General features: G+C 33.2%; 1 protein-coding gene across 4 annotated transcripts in view; it reads right to left on the reverse strand.

Moving 5' to 3' along the window:
• Positions 1-18,523, reverse strand: part of LOC8267533 (callose synthase 9) — a 45,720-nt gene that overhangs the window by 22,302 nt on the left and 4,895 nt on the right. For all 4 annotated transcript variants that reach the window (XM_048379479.1, XM_048379478.1, XM_048379477.1 and 1 more), the window contains exons 8-27: positions 17,331-17,420; positions 16,677-16,774; positions 16,443-16,560; positions 16,028-16,153; positions 13,676-13,752; positions 13,148-13,226; positions 9,899-10,021; positions 9,544-9,646; positions 9,256-9,379; positions 8,977-9,166; positions 8,769-8,821; positions 8,549-8,609; positions 8,388-8,472; positions 7,023-7,072; positions 5,894-5,980; positions 5,722-5,807; positions 5,546-5,570; positions 2,399-2,493; positions 369-450; positions 86-246 (exon numbers count right to left, since the gene is read on the reverse strand). In XM_048379479.1, the coding sequence (XP_048235436.1) occupies positions 86-246; positions 369-450; positions 2,399-2,493; positions 5,546-5,570; positions 5,722-5,807; positions 5,894-5,980; positions 7,023-7,072; positions 8,388-8,472; positions 8,549-8,609; positions 8,769-8,821; positions 8,977-9,166; positions 9,256-9,379; positions 9,544-9,646; positions 9,899-10,021; positions 13,148-13,226; positions 13,676-13,752; positions 16,028-16,153; positions 16,443-16,560; positions 16,677-16,774; positions 17,331-17,420 (1,913 nt within the window). The remainder of the gene's footprint in view (positions 1-85; positions 247-368; positions 451-2,398; positions 2,494-5,545; positions 5,571-5,721; positions 5,808-5,893; positions 5,981-7,022; positions 7,073-8,387; positions 8,473-8,548; positions 8,610-8,768; positions 8,822-8,976; positions 9,167-9,255; positions 9,380-9,543; positions 9,647-9,898; positions 10,022-13,147; positions 13,227-13,675; positions 13,753-16,027; positions 16,154-16,442; positions 16,561-16,676; positions 16,775-17,330; positions 17,421-18,523) is intronic.

Consider the following 18,523-nt stretch of genomic DNA (forward strand, 5'->3'; position numbering starts at 1 on the left):
ATTAATTCCTATTGCCAGTTATGTTCAAATAAACAAAGTGCAAAAATAAGATTGTTCACAATACTGCACTTCAATGAAAACTTACCACATCTTTCCTTCACCTTCCAATATTTCTGTTAGAATAAATCTAAGAGCATGGTAGAATTCTACGACTGCATACTTCATATGGTCATCTCTACATATCCTTTCCCACAGCTCATCTTGTGAATCTTTGTTCTCCACAGCAATATCTTTTGCCAAGAATATCTACATAAAACATCATAATTAACAAACAAATAAGTCTAAGTTTTTATACTTCGCTAAAAGTACATAATGATAGAAGAAAGGAGATGACAAAAGAAACATTATTCTTAATGCTAAGGGATGACCTTGCTGGCAAGAAGAAAAAGGGGCCACTGCACCAAAGAAAGATTTCCAGAATTTTTAGGCATCAGAAGCAACTCCATTTCCCTGCAAGGGACAATTATGAGAATCATCAGCTACAAGTAAAGGAAAAACTGAAATGCGTAAGAGTATGTAGTTAAACTTAAGTACATAGAAAAAGCAAGTTTTGCTTTTACAACTATTTTCATCCAATAGTACCTACAGAAGACAATTCAAGCACAGAAGATCAAAATGGAATTCCACCAAAGTTTATAGCACCAACAGATTGCGGTGATGCAGAAACTCTGTAGAAGATACGAAAAATAAAGTCCCTCCACTGAGGATTTTCTTGCATACCTTTTCCTTAACTAAAGAATACCATAACTTTCTATTACCATAACTTTCTATTAAGCATTCCCTTTGGTGTAAACCAAAGAACGCCCTAGAAAAAAAATACGCAGCAATGGCATGCTAAAAGAAAGTTCTAGCCTCCTAAGAAAAATCACCAAAAATTCATTTTAGATAATTACACCATATTGTCTAAGCATTTTTAAGTTTGCTATTTTGTATGTGAACTTGGTTCTTTAGCAATCAAGTAATATTTTCAATTGAACAGAATGTTAAAATGAAGTACTTTACCCAATATATATCCCTATCTCTTTTACCCCGCTCTCTATTATATTTTTTATCATTTTCAATATTCCATATCTCCTTTTACTATTTCTACTACCACTGAACTCAAATGCAGATTTTTTATGCTTTCTTTATTCTTTCTTTTTTTCTTGCACTAAGTGAGAAGTATTGGGATTTAGGAAATTATAGTGTCAATTATAATCAACTTGGAGATATAAAACTAATGGTCCTTTTATGCAGTTAGAGATGACAAGAGAAGAAATGGAGTTTCTTTAAGGATGCTAAAATAAGAAAAAAGTAGAGACAGAAAAAAGAAAAAAAGGAGGAAGTGAAAGAGAGGAATGGATGGCTAAACCCAGCCAAGAACATTTCATAATGTTTTAAACACTTGAGCGCCATAAAATGAAATTTAGACGTTTATATTTTGAAAACAAAATATATTGAAAACTATGAACATCAATGACACAATTATCTCTTTTACACATTAACAAAATATGAAGGTAGCAATTGATCCTTTATCTTTCAAAGGATATTTGAAAAAGAGCTATTCTTTGGGACAAAGGTGATTCTTTTCATTGTTATCCTACACAAAAAGGAAGAGGTCCCCTACAAGTGAAGAGACAAACAATATTTTAAGTAAAAACTGAATGGTAACCCTGGCTCAACTAATTTTTTATTTGTCTCTTCAAAATTACACCTTGACTTTTATGGTCATAAAACCACTAAAAGTTAAATCTTAAGAAGTCCAAGCCGAAAAATATGATGTCCGACAGATTTCACATACTAAAAATTTTTATATACATAATGGGTCATAAGAGACATTTTTCACTCTCCTCTCTTTTGCGATAAAAGAAGAAAAACGAGAATATGGACAAAGGTAGCCAATTAAGCATACAAGATATCTTCTCAAAGTCCAATATGACAGCATTTTAAATATTTCAAAATGACTGTGGCTGTTTGTTTAATATTTTCTTTTGGGCAGCCAAAAGAATATACAAAACAATTTTGGTGGCTAACTAAGCATTCAAAATACTTTGGGTGGGAATTTATTTCAATTTCATCTTCATGGTTATTCTTTTAGTAAAAAGCAACAATCGTGTCCTTTGAAAAGGTGAAACAAATACAAAGAGAGAAACATTCTCTTAAAAGATAAAATAGCGTAATGCTAGTTCACATCATGCCAACTCCTTTTGGAACATGAGCAATAATATATTTACTTTAATTATGAAACTCTTATTGCAACCATTAAAAAAGAAATTCTTGATCTTGCACAGATGCATATATGCATAGCATAAGTTCAATAGTGAAACAGAATCATTTTTAGCAACCGCAATATATGTCACATGAAAAGCTTGTCCAGATACGAGTAACATCTACGGAAGTTACGAAATCCAGTACTTACAGATTGGTAATATAATCTTCCTCTCTTAGACTTTTTATGATCTCATTCCAAAAAGGAGAGAATCTAGAAGCATCAATCTTTCTTTTCTCCACAGCCTTCAGAAACAAACAAAATGAGCTTACCAAATTCCTTTAATCAACTATGCTTCAGAAACTACAGTAATGTAGACAAAATAAAATAACTATGGCATCGAGGTTGGCACCAGCATAGAGTAGCATCAAGTATTAGCTCACTTTAAGTGTATCTTCAAGCACAAACATACAAAGAACAAAATTCAAACTTCAACAATTAAAAGACACGAAAAAATAATTTCTTCCACATTCAGAGGACACAAGAAGGCGCACACCAACGGACTTTCATGAAATAATCAAATAAATAAATATACAAGTTAAAAGTATTGCAAGAACTTCAACAATTCAATAGAGATTACGATCACATATAATTCATAAAGGACTAACTCGGGGAACTTACAAACTTATTACATTTATAGTTTTGTTCACAATAGAAATTTTTACGATTTTAGTAATTTAGTTGGCTCAGTTAATTATTCTCCTAGTACTTTAACTATTGCTAAAGTATTTTAGGATTTCCATTATAGTAATATCTAGTCCAAGTGTAACTAGGGTCTTTCTTTTACCTTTTTCTTTTTTCCTATACTTGTTGGAAAAAAGAATAGCTCTTGATTGTAACCTAACTTTTATACATATATATGTATATGTAAAACTTAGGTTACAATCAACAACTTTTTTAGGGAAGGGGTGTTTGCTTTAAGCCATTGATGATTCTTGCAGTCTTCTTTGCTTAAAGCTTCTTTTGATAATCATTTGTTGAGAAAAATATTGCTTATCATCGTCTCCTAACGATTAAAGGATGTGGCATCTTGATTGAGAGGAAGAGCGTTGCAACTCAATTTGAAAGGGTAGAGGGATTTACATAAAAGAACAAAAAATGGGAAAGAAGATACTGAAAAACTTTTGGAAAAAAAAAAAAGATACTGAAAACTGTAAGACGTAGAAATCTATCAATATTCAGTTATTCATTCACCCCAAAAGACAATAAAGGCTAAACCAGCGGGAGGGTAATGGCTGAAAGAAGAAAAAGCTTAAAAAGGATTGAGCCTCAAGAAAGCTCTATCTATTTGATATTGTCTCTCTTTCATATATAGCAAATTCTTTCCTTTCTTTTATCATTCCCAATTCCATCCTTCAAACAATTTCAATTAAAGATATAAATAACCATTATTGGCTCTAGATATGGCTGAAGATAGAAATCAGTTCAATGAAAATAAGAAATGTTGATACAATCCCATGGTAACCGTATGCCACAAAGTTTAGTCATTATGAAGCCATGCTAAATGATACCAACGTCCACTTATAAAAATGTGCTACCAAGAGCTCGAAATGATCAAAGATGGTGGAAAACCACCTAAGGCCTGCGGAAGTCCTTAAGCATGTTGGACTATTCATTCCGTTTTTCTTAAGGGTCTCGACTGTTTTGTGCAAAACAAAAAAAAAGAAATTCATAACTCTAAATTTGACTCTCTAACTTCTATACATATTCCTTAAAGATCTTTAAGACTTACACGTAACCCACTCTTGTTCTTATCAGTCATCTGCAAGTTGGTATTAAAAGGAAAACTTTTACCTAGTTTTATGGGCATAATGTGGAATTTGGCACAACCTCTTCCACAACAATGATCATGAATTGCATACTCTTTCAAAAGTATATTCTTCGATCATGAGCCTAGTAGAAATTATGTTCTTGGAGATTTCACAAACAATTAGTATATTAATGGGATCTTCCTAAGTTTGAAAAGAATCCTGATCTGGATGGAAATTTCTTTATGAAAGATTCAATGGATATTTCAAACTCGACATCTTGAACAACAAAACATATTGTGGCATAGTTATTGAATCAAGTACAATCAAGTTTACAAAGGGAGACATATAAGTCAATCATTCATCATAAAAAATGAGAAAATACCCACGCGATCAACAAAATCAAGTGAATTTAAAAAGTGGAATTCAAGAGATAATCAATCAGGTAATAAAATAAAAAAAAAAATTTCTCTCCGAAATATTTAATTGAAATTAGATTTATTTTCTCTCACAAATACAAAGAAACTTTAAATGGATTAGGTGGACTGTTGAAACTTTGCACTAAAGCAAAAGTTTATAGATTTCGAAAACGTTGGATGCCAAGATAAGTTTGGACAAATTGAAAAGACAACAAATTAAGTTATTTAGAAATCAGAGTTACTTTGGCGCAAGTTTCATGAAGAGGAAGAACATAGGCTTGAATTATAGCAATCAACGCATTAAAAACTCCTTAGGGTTAAAGAAATAGCATTGGATGTTACTAAGATTCAAGACATTCAATTGAAACTATTGAAAATCAAGAAATTGAAGATAATTGAAGAAAGAAAACCACATCTATTTGGTGGTATTATTGGAAAACCCAGAAGAGCAATAATCAATAGGTAGTTCAAATTAATGATTTCAAAGTTAAACAATAACCCAAAAGTGCCATGTGACTCTTGCAATTTTTCAAATACTCGTCTGCACTATAATGATTTTTTCAAAATTCATCATTTCAAACTTACAATGGCAATATTATCCATTACTATTGAAAGCCACTCCAGGAAAATTCCTAAGGGCACCAAAATATTTAGACTACTTAATAGTTTCAAACAGTTCTTAGTTTGAAACTATAAACTCAAGGTTGAATTTTCTTCAAGAAGAGGACTCGGACAAATGGCCCTTTGTGAATATGTCATATGATAATTACACTCTTTTTATCACAGAATCAGCAATCTTAGTTATTTCATTAAAATTTTTATTCTCCTCGTAATTCAAGTATTCCTCAACTGTTTTAAACTTTTATCATAGTATTTCTAATCCAAGTGTAACTAGGGTTTTTCTTCTACCTCACCAATAGATTACTTATCTACTTCCTTCAATATATAGAAAGGCCAATTTCAGTAGATTCCAGTTGTTCTTATTCGCGTAGATTTCATATTTATACTTTTGCAGATTAAAGATTATTTAAGGTTTACAAGTGATCTAGCCTTGCTTTCATTCATACATCCGAAAAGGTGATGTTGAAATTCCAGGTGAATTAGAAAGGTTTAGGTGTAGCTAGACTAACCTGACTAGAAGAGCTTTCAGATGTCCTGCAAAAAAATGGCCGTCTAATGTAAGCTTGCATAACTTAAAAACAGCATAATGAAAGCTAACCAACTAGTTTCAGATAAGGAAAAAAACAAAAAGATATTAAATAAGTAATGATCATTTTTTAAATCATGGGGGTGTAAGAAACCTTGCCTGTTGCGCAGTGGAACATGAAGAGTATTCATAAAGGCCTCAGGAAACTCCTCAAACAGTGTGTGAACAGCTTCCAAAGATCTAATCTGAAAAATTATGGCAGGACAGTGTATTCATGCAGAAACTTAACCCACAAAACACAAAGAAAAACAAGAGTTACTAAAATACTTACTTCCCCAAGGCGGTCTCTTGCTCCAAGCAAGAAACCCCAAATGGCAGATATGACAGTGTAGAATATATGAATATCCAAAAGATAAATCTGTTGTAAAAGGAAAAGAAGCAAGAAAATAAATTCTAAAAGTTAAGCTAAAGAAATGAGAAATGCTGTCCACATAAAACGCGTCATTGGTTATGCAACCTACTCCTTACTGGATTTACTTATTTATTAATTGTTTATGTAATTAGTTATTCCTTGAATCCCAAATGCAGTGCAGACTCTTTTCTGTCTGTTACAGAAGGAACGATGTTGCAACAAGTATTCATGAAAATTTAGCAGCATAACCAAAGCTAGTAGAGTCAATTTAGTATTAGGAAACAGTGAAGATCTTCTTTGGGGTGCTACAAAGAGCAGTGGTAAAGAAAATTGCTGAAATTGAGTTTATTGCATAAAGAATGGATTAATAAAACACTAACAATTAATTTTATTTGGATTTCATCTTTGCTTGAGTTATAACACGTGGCCCTGGCTATGGGCTGGTCTCAACCCGGAACTTGATTGGTCAAAACCAGAACCAGGCTTGAACCAGAACAGGAACCGGAGGGACCGATTCAGGGCCAGTTCAGTTAGAACTCAAAACGGCAGTTCCAGTTCCAACCTGTGAAAAAGAATTATTTATTAACTTTTACTATATAAATAATTTTATTTATTATCTCTCTTAGAGTTACTCTCTAAAATTATTAATTATCTATAAACTTTTTATTTCTCTAGATTATCTCTCTATAATTATTTATTATCTAGAATTATCTCTCTCTAAAAAGAAAACTACTACATCAATGAGCTGATTATCATCCACAAAATGATAACAATTACCAAGTCTATATGCCCAAAGCAACAGTAAACATATTGAGGAACAATGATTGATATGAGGATAAATACTTTTCTTCTCTAAAAATATCTGAGTTACATGTTTTAAAACATATTTACAAGATCAAAAACTTCTGGAAATAATTTCACCAAACTTCAGATTTAATCAATTACATGTAAAGCAGGGGGAGTTTAATACTGTATAAGATTACTGAAGAGAAGAAGAATAAGGAGTTCTTAATGATATATATCATTTTTCAACATAAATGCTACTTACAGCAACAACTGGAGCCCACAAAGTGACAACAGTCAAGGCATTATGATTATCTGCAAGCATAGCTCATAGAGTTCAGAAGCAGCTAAGCACTCATGTAATAATAGACAGAAAAATGTCAGATTAAACAATTTTATAAAGGATGGATGCATAAAAGAAAGCCTAGTCTCAATAACCCTAAGAACTGTTACAGTAAAATATTATACATCAATAACTAGCCATTATAACAAAATTATAACTTAGATCAGTCAAAAAAATTGTCATCCAGTGTAACAAGGTCATCTGCATATTGCTTCAAAATAGGGAATTGGGTGGATAAACCACAAGGTGATAAAATTATCTCCCAAGAGTATTGTTGCCATAGTTGTTAATAAAGGCACAGGGCGCATCAAGGCGTAAAGGGATTCTGGACTTAGGAGCAGGTGCACACCTTACCGAAGCAAGGCGCAAAGAAAGATAAAGATAAAATCTCATACAATAAAGCCAATAAAACCTATAACATAACCCATGCATGAAATCATTAAATATAAAATAAAATACATGAATAACCACTATGAGAAAACATATTCAAGAGACATAAAACCAGAATTATAGTCCTAATAAGTAACTCTAATTCCAAAAGCATCTTCCATAAGACAACTAATCATCATCATTAAGCTCAATACAGTCATCTTCCTCTTCATCAAATTCCTCATGATCAATTCAATTTCCTCTTTCTCATCTTCGTCAAAATTAACCTCTTCCCCATCTTTAAGTACTAGAGGAGTATTAGCCTTCTTTTGAGAAAATGCTTTTGCCTTACTATTTGCTAGGCCTAGCAACTGATGTGGATGAGGACATGTTTAGGAGAGGGAGAAGTCGAGAGAGCAGCTACTTTTTTATTTGGAAAGGCGGAGAGGCTGCTATAATCACTTCTTGAAGTGATTAGGTGTGGATAGGCATATGGTACATCCTATTTTTATTTATCATTGAACATCCAATTCCAATCAGAAATCAAAAATAAATAATTTGGTCTAACATTTGTGAGGCACGCCTTATTCGAACCTCATCAATTACTCTAAGGTGTGCACCCTAGGGCCTAGGGGCACACACCTCGGTTAAGTTGCCTCCCTCAAAGACTTTGACATAAAGGCTTGAGCCTCATGTGCATTAAGCCTAAGGCGCAACTTCAACAACTATGAGTATTGCCAATAACAAATCCTATAGCAACAAATAAATAAAAAAATAGCCACCTTTAAAACACTAGAGGAAGTACATTAAATGCATAACAATTTATGGTCATGATAACTGATTAGTAACACAAGTTTCACCACAATGATAAAAGAATAGGTTTAACGCAGAATTAAAATGCAAAAGAATTAGCTTTACGTTTGGATACAAGATCATGCCACGAATATTGCAGATTATCTGTCATGCCCACTATAAGCTTTGTTGGATCAACTAATGGCTTGATCTGTCAAAAAGGAATCCAGAAAGAAATCAGAAAACAAGACAAATATATATAACTTATCAAATACAATGTCACTAACCAGTAGAAAGTAGGCAAATGAGAACTTTGCACTCAAAATAACAAGCCAAAAAAGCATATACCTGCATAATAAAGACAGAATGATGTATTCAAATTTGTAAATTCAAACTGTGAATGGAGATCAAAATAAATAAGCTCCACACACACACATATATATGTGTGTGTGTATACAGAGAACGAATATATATGTATATGTAGAGAGAGAGAGAGAGAGAAATTACTTGAGGAAGTCACTGGTCCTTTCGTACATGCCACGCCCAACATAGTAACGCTCCTTCAAAAGACCCATTACATAATTATTGCTGATTGTTGAAAAATACTTCTAAGTAATTAAAAAAATATAAACATATAATGAAACAAGAAGCCGCACAATAAAATAATAGGAACAAGACCACAAGCATATAGGAATAAAAGAATTAAAAGAAAAACCTGACGCATCCACTTCAAGAAACGGATTACAGACCAATGATCACACTGATTAGTCATGTGGTGGCAAGCTGGTATTCGCATGAGGAAACTAATAAAAAATTGCACACCAGCATATATGCCAATAATGATCACATACAGTCTTAAAATGACAGAACTTGAATTTTGTTCACTCTGTTCCTGGAGTGCTTTCCTGTATTTCAGAGAAGAGAAAAGTAATCTATCATTCACATATGACAAGCATGACATAAGTTGAGGAATGATGATGGGTGGAAAACATACACATAAAGAAAGCATATGAAGACTGAAGCACTGCTAAACCAAGCAAATCGCAAAAGAATTCGAGAAACAGCAACACGTCGTGATGTAGAATAAGCACCATACATCATGAGAACATCTAATACACCTGCGTCAATTAGTTACCAACTTCAGCAACTAAATCACATTATTTAATAGCAAGCAGTAACAGACAATCTCACAGTGATCATTCATGACAATTCACATAGCTATAAGAAATTAACAAATCTAACAGAACATGATAACATCAGTTATTGCAACAAGGGTCCATACTCTCAAAAAACTTCATCACCACAAATGTTGGACCAAGACTCAGAACTTCCCTCAGGGTTTTGGAGTTGAAGCGTTCATTATTAAAAGCAAAGATGGTGAGTCCCTGTAACAGAGAAAAAGATGCTTGAGCCATAAGAATGGTAAGACTTCATCAGTGAACAAGACAAAAACTCAATTGTATGTCATCAGAGGGGATGAGAAAGGACGAGCTGAAGCAAAGCATAGGTGATGTGTGCAGCATGTGATATTTTTTAGCATGCGGAGTACAAAGGATTTTGTGCATGACAGCAAAAGCTGTTGAATTGCACAAATTAAAGAAATAATTTCAAAGAAGCTTTTAATGAGACAAGCTAACCTGAAACATCATAACGAGAAAAATCCATAGACGGTGGAAACTATGGTAAAGATGAAGAAATGTCCGATGCTCAACAAACGAAGTTTTGCCTCGACGTTGACTTCCAGCAGTTTTTAGCAGATACTATAAGAATTTAGAAGAGAAGTTAGGTTTCATGATCCAAATGCGATTAACATACCAAAAAAACAAGAAAAAAGAAAAGAATAGAACAAAAAATTTACAAAAAGAAAACATCATATGGAATACGACTGAGTACTTTGATGAAACACAACTGTACAATGTTTCATAATGGAAATTCTGGCTGTTACTGAGCATTTGTAAACAAAGAAAACTGAATATGAATAAGGTTTACAGAAATTGGCTGTATAGATTTATTGGGATAAACTAGAAGCCATTATAACAGAAAGGTTGACAAAACTAAGATGGTCCCTATGCTAATACTAAGAAAATGTTTCTTCAGATGCATCAGGCATTCTAGTTAATATGCCACCTCATAAAACCTGAAGGGACATAATTAAAGTAATTATTTTCACTACAATTCTAGAAAATTGGTTTTTCATATATATTAAACATTCCAGCATTGATAAGCCACCTAATAGAAACCAAAAGCAACAAGCCAAAAAGGTTGACTAAGACATATTGATATTAGTTAATTGTGACCTAGAATTCTTTCACCAAGGCCGAGCAATATTCTCATCCAATAGAATTTTTGGATGCAATCTCAGAAAAATCTATGATATAAAACTCTAATTATTGCCAAATGAATGGCATTCTAGAAGCTCTCACTCAAAGAAGGACTTCCTCTACTAAGAGCAAAGTCGGTGGACATATTTCATGTCCTCCTACTGATGTTCTTCTAGTGGGTATATTTAAGTTGAATGTTGGACAACCGAAAAGTAAACTCCACCCTCCCAAATTTAACCATTTGCTGCAAAAGTCACAAAATCATGAACTCGGATGAAAAAAAGGGTCTAGCATAATGATGGCCAACATAAAAGTCACAGCTTTCTTTCTCTCCTGCTTTTTCTGTTTCCTCTCTCTAAACTCAAAAATCTAAATAATATTAGAGGAGAACCATAACGGGAGCAAGGGCGAGGACAAGGTTTCTCATAAAAAGATTAGGACCATTAATTGGATAGAGCTAACTCGAATGCGATGTTTGGTAAGTGTAAATAATGAGGGGAAGAAACTAAGGGAAAGTATCTGAAAAAGAGTTAGAAGGTGGTCCCCGAGCAAACAACTAATATACTCTCACCACACCCCCCCCCCACCTTTTTCATTTTAATTTTTCCTTCACTTCACAAACAAGGAAAAAATTACTAAAATTTATTTTCCCCACTTATAATGTTTCCTTCATTATTTTCTATTTTTCAAACATAGTGGAAATTTAAGAAAATTCTGTTGCTTTATGGGAAATTGATGGTTCTTAGTATGGCCAACAAAAAGAGATTTGAATTTGGCTAAGTATGCAACCCTAGCACCATTACAAAATTTAATCAAACCTTCACATATTTGTTTAGCAAGGGCCTACCTGCGATTTCTGAGAATAAATTCCCAACAAATACCAATAAATGGACACATGTAGACCAAAGGAGACCAAACTAACAAACATTCATAACAGACTAAAGAGTTTCAAGAATTAGTGTTTCCCTTAATTTCTCCTGTTAATGCCACCATACTAATGCAATCATTTAGTAGATAAGTTTTAATATATTCCAAGGGCTACAAAAGACGCCCCTAAGGTTACTTAATATACACTGATCCTTGTCGTTATAAAGTTAGAACTTTTAGCCCCTAAGGTTTTGGTCTCTCTACACTTAAGTCGTTGCTGATAAGAGTATATGATTTTTCTTATACTTCAGTTCACTCCTCCACACTTGAAATTTGACTAAAGTTTAATCCTAAAATGTTAAATCTAATTGCAGTTCAGTCCTGACTTTTTATGTTGTAAAAGACTTTAGCCCTCAAAATTATGTGCTTTTTATCAATCATAGTAAAAGGACAAAAAATGCTAATTCTGAAACAGCAGAGACTAAAATGCATATCAAGGTAAACCTCAGACGTGTTTTACTTAACCCAAATCCCAATTGTTGTTTGCAACTTCTAAGTTGGAACAGACATAAATCTCCAAGAAACTTCCTTCACCTTTTGCAACAACTAATTGATTTGCAGTCAATTTGAATCAAATGCTAATCAGCTTTACTACTATAATGAATTTCAGCACCAAACAGAAAAACCAATTTCTCACATGGGCAAGTTTCTATAATGGTATTCAGATTGCTTTCAAATATTGAAAAGTAGAAAAGAAAGAAGCTCAATGTGATAATATGTGCTCCTTGGCATAGAGTGAATCAAGAAGTTATTACCAAACAAAATCCTATGTATAAAATACAATCGAAATAAGATAAAATAGAGAGAATGAGAGTAAAAAAATTCAGTGATGCCACACAAGGAAGACTAACAAAAATAAGCAGTAATTTCAAATGGCCTGTTATTCCATGGAATGCTATGGGCCCATATCATGATACAATGAAAAATACTGCTTTAGGACCTTAAGAGAGTAGAAGACAGACTGCAGACATCATATGCCTGCATTCTAAACAGAAAATTCATTAGAAGCATCAGTGGCAGTGCTTCTAAGTTCCAATCTGAAGTCTGTACAAGGAACCAGTGACACCAGTCCCTGATCACAATATACAAGTTTAAGACACTGTAGGAAGGAAAATCTACAAAAGATACCAGCAACAACCCAAATAAGAACCTCATTGAAAAAATTTCTTTGACCACAGATTGCAGAAAGCAGAGGCCTGTCTCTCATCCATGAAGGCATAAATCATACTATAAGTACAAAAAGAATAAACAGAACAGGTAGTCTCCAGAAATTTGCAATGTGCTCTGTTACATACAGTTACCTCTATGTTTCAAAAAGAAAATATCTTTTTAAAAAACAAGGCACTATGGTTACTGAACGGAAATACTAATCTGGGAAATACAAATTCCAGATTACTACCACGCCAGAGATAAATATTCTTCAAAATATTATGATTGCAAAGATTGGTGGTATTCTGCAACAACTTGCAATCAGATGATTAAAGCACCAAGTCCTAGAAAGCTTAAAGATGCTGAAATGGGGATGGATGATAATGCACAAAGCTCAATGCAATCAAACAACAAGGTTTGAAAGCAACCCACACGGAATCAAACAATCAACAATAAAATTAGCAGTGGACAAGTTATGATTTTGTGAACCTTTGTCCTTGGTTTGGGTTTCTGGAAAAAGGATGAGCTCTTCCGCCATGGCCAACTGAGTTCAAAGCAATGAAGTGACCTGGAAAATGGAAGCAAGAATAAAAAAACCATTAGCTAGAACAAGGAAGATTTTAGAATACTTCAAACCTAGTACCAGGTGAACTAACTTTGAGGTACCAAAACTAGGTGGCATATACTTGCAATTTAATTTGAACAAATTTATAGTTCTATAGATATGTTATAGCTTACTAAAGTTTAATTATTATTCAACGTGGTTGAAATGGAGGAAAAATGTGCATTTTTACAAAATTTTAAGCCGAACCATTTAAAGTACTGCCATATCATATATAACATGACAATAACACCAAGCAATAAGTTGATTCTTTTATTTTACTCGTACAAATTGCTGTAACAGTTCATTTCACATTAAGAATTGCTTACAATAGATTACAAATAAATTTATTTCGATGAATTCCATAAAACTCTGAAATAGTTGGTAGAAGACTACCCATGTTTGAAGAATCTTACCAGAAGTACTCATTAAAATCATCATAGTTTCTCCAAGCAGAATGAGGTGCTCGTCCATTCTCATTGTTTCCCGCTTCCTATGTGTTATTGAAGATAAATATAAATCAAATCACAATGTCTTCTCAAAAAAGAAAGAAAAAATAAAGCACAATGCAAACTTAAAATGCAATCACCAATGATAGTATTGTATCAACAGGGTAATAATTCAACAAACCTAAAGCTGGTTTTTAGGTGCAGAGGTAGGAAGCTTTATCCCAAACAGGAAGAACTGCTGAAACTTCTAAATCATTTAAATTAACATATCTATATGACAAGATAAGCTTCACATGAATATGCCATATGCAATCACCACATGTAGCAAACAAGTGACCAGGTTACAAAGGCCAATATTACAAAAATAAAGCCTAATTGAATAACTTGGCCTTAATTTAAAATATAGACTTTATTTTTCCCCTCATAGTTCCAATGTCAGGTCATGTAGTATCAAGTAAGGTAAGCACAGAGTACTATTTATTTTTGCTTAGAGTTCTATGCGCCACAGCTGGGGTCCTTCATCCTTACAGTTCCAGTGCCGGTTAGAGAAAAAAACAAAAAGCCCTCCCTCCTTAAGAAGCTACTGAAATAAGGATCACCAAGCTAAAAAGCTAGTAAGCTAAAGCTTTCTTTATACCACTCACTACAGATAAAGAAGAAAAATAGAGGAGGAACTATTTGAATTGAGAGAGGCACTCTATTAGGAAAAGCTGCTTTGCTTCTCTTGCTGCTGCTCCTCTAGTTCTAGATAGTCTAATGGGGATCAGTCAGGCTATCATTTCAAGAGGTCTAATGTTGCTTTCTACCTTCAATCCACATTTAATATTACCTTAGGCAATCAATCTGCTTGAAAGCTTATATCAGTGCATCTTTTAGCATCCAATAGGATACAAGGTAATCCATCCAGTCCAAAAACCAGTTCCTATAGCTAATTTGTTGGACTTGTGCGCCACCATTTTCTTTTCTAGGAAGGGGCAGTATCAAGTATAGTACCATCAGTCCCTGGCTCTAATGTTGAACCACTAAGTGCCTTTTTTTAATGTCTTGTCAGAGTACACTCCAATTACATATTCATATGTAAACTCACAGAATATAAAGCTAAGACAGAAATTAATGCGGTTAATTATACATACAGAAGAACATAGTCTATGTCAAATTGCAAAGCAACTTTCTCTAACAGCTCAATACAAACTTTCTCTGACAGCTCAGTACAAGCAGCAATAGTTCTTACTAGTTTCCTCCTTAATGGAAGGGCAATTATTTGAATTCAAAAGTCTATTTTCTACAAATGCTATTTAATCATTATTTGGATTTAAAAGTCTATTTTCCATGAATGCTATTTCACATCTGATGTCATCATATTCCTTAATTGTTAGTCCAGGCATTCCTTCTTAAGTATGTTTTTGAGAGAAACAAGAACTGAATAAGGAGTAGCTCATAAACTTTAGCTACCATCAATTTATACAATATTTAAATACATACATATAGCAAATAATGCTAGCCCTACTATGAATTTGTAAAAATAAGCAAAATAACTGAAATTCATTCTCCAACATATATTTAACGAAATATATATATATGACAATACTCTTATCATAAGAAATAAAATGTGATTTTCTGGTCATAATTCAGTAATGGTCGTAACAATTTTTTCCATATTGAAAACACAATATTTGGAATTAAGTTTTATGTTACAAATTTGGATTAATTGAATCTTAAGATTTATTCCAAAGGAAAACAAAAACAATGTATAGTGCAATAGCTTCCTTTTTCTAAACTTAATAAGTGGATACATAAAGGCCATAAAATTAATTAGTATTCTTCTTCCAAGGAAAACCTACGAATCATTGATCATGAATCATTCCATAATGGTAAGTATTGTCTGTATCACTCAGTCACAGTTACAGATGCTACTACCGTAAATCTGAAATTGACAGCAACTTAATAGGTAACCCCTCTCAGTCTGCCAAGATTCCTGTGAGCCAGAAGATATGAGACACTAAGGCCATCATTCAAACACTGGTCAGAACTATATGCTTTGCCCAAGATGATAACTTTCAAATTAATAATGGATTAGGCTTGCCAATGAAGTCAAACAAAAAAATCTCAATCCACAAATGTTGGGAGATGAACCAAAGGAATAAATATCTTCCACTTCTTAGTGCATTCACCAGATGTTCTAAAACAATGCATTAGATCATATCACTAAAGGGAAACAGGAACTTATGTGTAATCACATGTCACAGATAAAGTTTAGCAGAATGTCAACAAGAGTTATATCCAAAAGGCAAAAGATGGGGGGTCAAATATAACACTTACCGCTGCAACAACCTCGTATAGGGGAGTAATAACATTATCAAGGAAAGACACGCCATTCTCAGAATTGCAACTATTTGCTGGCTGTGCACTTTGCTGTCTCAAAATCTCATCCATCTCTCTCACCATCTGCATGTCAATTCTCAAGTTTAAGCCTTAATGTCATTATGGAAAAAAGGGAAAACATGAGCCAACCATTTGGAATATTGCAACAGTGACAGAAAAGAATTTGAATAACAGAAATAAGATCAAAATGGTAAAAGAGTGTTGATGGAAATTTCAGCAGAGCTAGAAAATAAGGGAAAGAAAAAAAACAAATAAAAGATAAATTCTGAGTAAAAAACATTCATATCCAGTGCAAAGTAGCAAAAGATAAGTCCAGAGAACCCAATGATCATTAACTCTTGGATTGACTTACATGATGAAATATATAGCACAAGCATTCTGGAAGGAATCTAATATTAGCAGCTTCCCCCCATATCAGGAAATATAAAGAAAGGAAGAGTAATTTCTTTTCCTTGCTTACAGACTCCAAACTGCACACCATTTTGATACATTAGTTTCAATTGTTATCATCAGTCATGAAATGAAAAAGAAGAATAACTACTATTTCACAGTGAAAGAGAATGAAAATAAGTTTAGAAGTCCCTACTTGCTCCAAACAGGTTGAATGTTTAAATAGCTGCACCATTTTGTGTAATTTTCCAGTGACTTTATGAATACTCTCTGTACCGCAGCCTCATCTAATTTCTGCACAAAATCAACACAAGTGGTAACTGGAGGATGACATCATTTAAAGGAAATAAATCAAAAGAAAAGAAAAGGCTGTTCAGAGCCTTTGGATAAATTAAAAAACTTCAGGAGATTAGCTAATTAGCACAATAAAACAACTACATGCACCAGCAGTTTGATGTATGTAAAATTATGTTCCAGTTGAGTTTATTTAACCGTAGCATTAGTATTGCAGGTGATGCCCTTACGACCAAGCACACCTTGAAGATAACACATTCACAATTTTCCTGTTCTATTAGGCATTATTTTTACAATTTTTTGACAGAGAATTTATATTTATTTTATATAAACACTATAGCAGTTAAAAACTGGGCTTGCACTTAAAAAACAAGAAAAAATTCCTCAGGAGAAAATATACAGGAAGGATCAGGAAAATCCAAATAATACAATACACTGGCAAAACTTTGCAAAGTTACAGAGAACAAGAAAAGGTTGGCAAAGGGCAACCTGACAAAGTCATTAAGGATCCTCACTAGATAAATAACTGAAACTTGTAAGAACATGTCAGACGTACCGGTTCAGTTTCATCAGGTATACGAAGGCGAGATTGCTCATTTGCAAGGAGGTGAACTACATGTTCCCGCTGGTTAGATACATTGTCTTTCTGATAGCCATTAAGTTCAAAAATTACAAGCAAGAAATTTGTGAGTCAAAAGGATGAAATGTTGAAGAGAATCACATAAGTTAAGAACTAAGAGATATTGTTTCCAGATATTTTCAAAGATCAGACACATCACTAACTGCTCAATATGAACATTTAATCAACGCTCTATCATTCCCTTCTTTTCACATTCCACAGACACAATAACAAAGTCTCATAACTTGAGACATGTACAACTATATAAGTGTGCAATAACTGTTCCCCATACCAATATGGAACCATCAACTTCATTTTATTTCAGATTTAATTCATTACCTGCAGAGAAAGATAACCATTGATTTATTCCCTTGTTTGCACAAGTAAGATGGTAGGATGGGCATATAAATCATCAGAGTGCAATTTGATTGCATTTCAAATCAACTATTATAGGCCAACAAGTGGATTTTTCCAATTTACATCAAGAACTCCAAATACAGTTGAAAGAAAGAAAAATAACACCAACATAATCAACTAAAGATTAATGACTCTGAAAGTTTAAAATGGATTAACTGTTATTACTGCACCCTCAACTTAAAGGTAAGCATGAATCAGAAGCCCAACAAAGAGAGACAGGATCGAGAGGCTATCCAAACCTACTGCTCTGTTCCTCAAACATAGCATTGCTGGAAATTCAATTAGAAAATTATTTAGTTTCATATCAGGAAAGGCTCTCCTATTTTTTTAGACCACAGAGTTTTTTTTAGTAAAAAAGGATTTGGAAACTGTAAGGCCTTGTTTAGTTCTGGAAAATATTTTCTACTTTCATTTTCTAGTTTCCTTCTCCATTTCTTAGTTTTCCACTTATTTATTTTCCAAACTGAAAATAACTTCTTAAAAAAGGAAAAAGATAAAGAAAAAGGGTTTGACTTCATTCCTTAGATTTAAACCTAGAAATTGCAAATAATTGACGCCGAAGTAGAAAAGCGTATTTTCCGCTTTGTTCCATTGCTTTGTATTTTAAAATGAATTTGAAAAACTAATAGGGATAGTTTTTTATTAGCAGTGTAAATATAGAAAATTTGAAAAATACTTTTCCAATTTTCTTTTTAAGAAAAATTTTCAACTAA

Source organism: Ricinus communis, chromosome 9, assembly GCF_019578655.1.
Source record: "Ricinus communis isolate WT05 ecotype wild-type chromosome 9, ASM1957865v1, whole genome shotgun sequence".
NCBI lineage: Eukaryota > Viridiplantae > Streptophyta > Magnoliopsida > Malpighiales > Euphorbiaceae > Ricinus > Ricinus communis.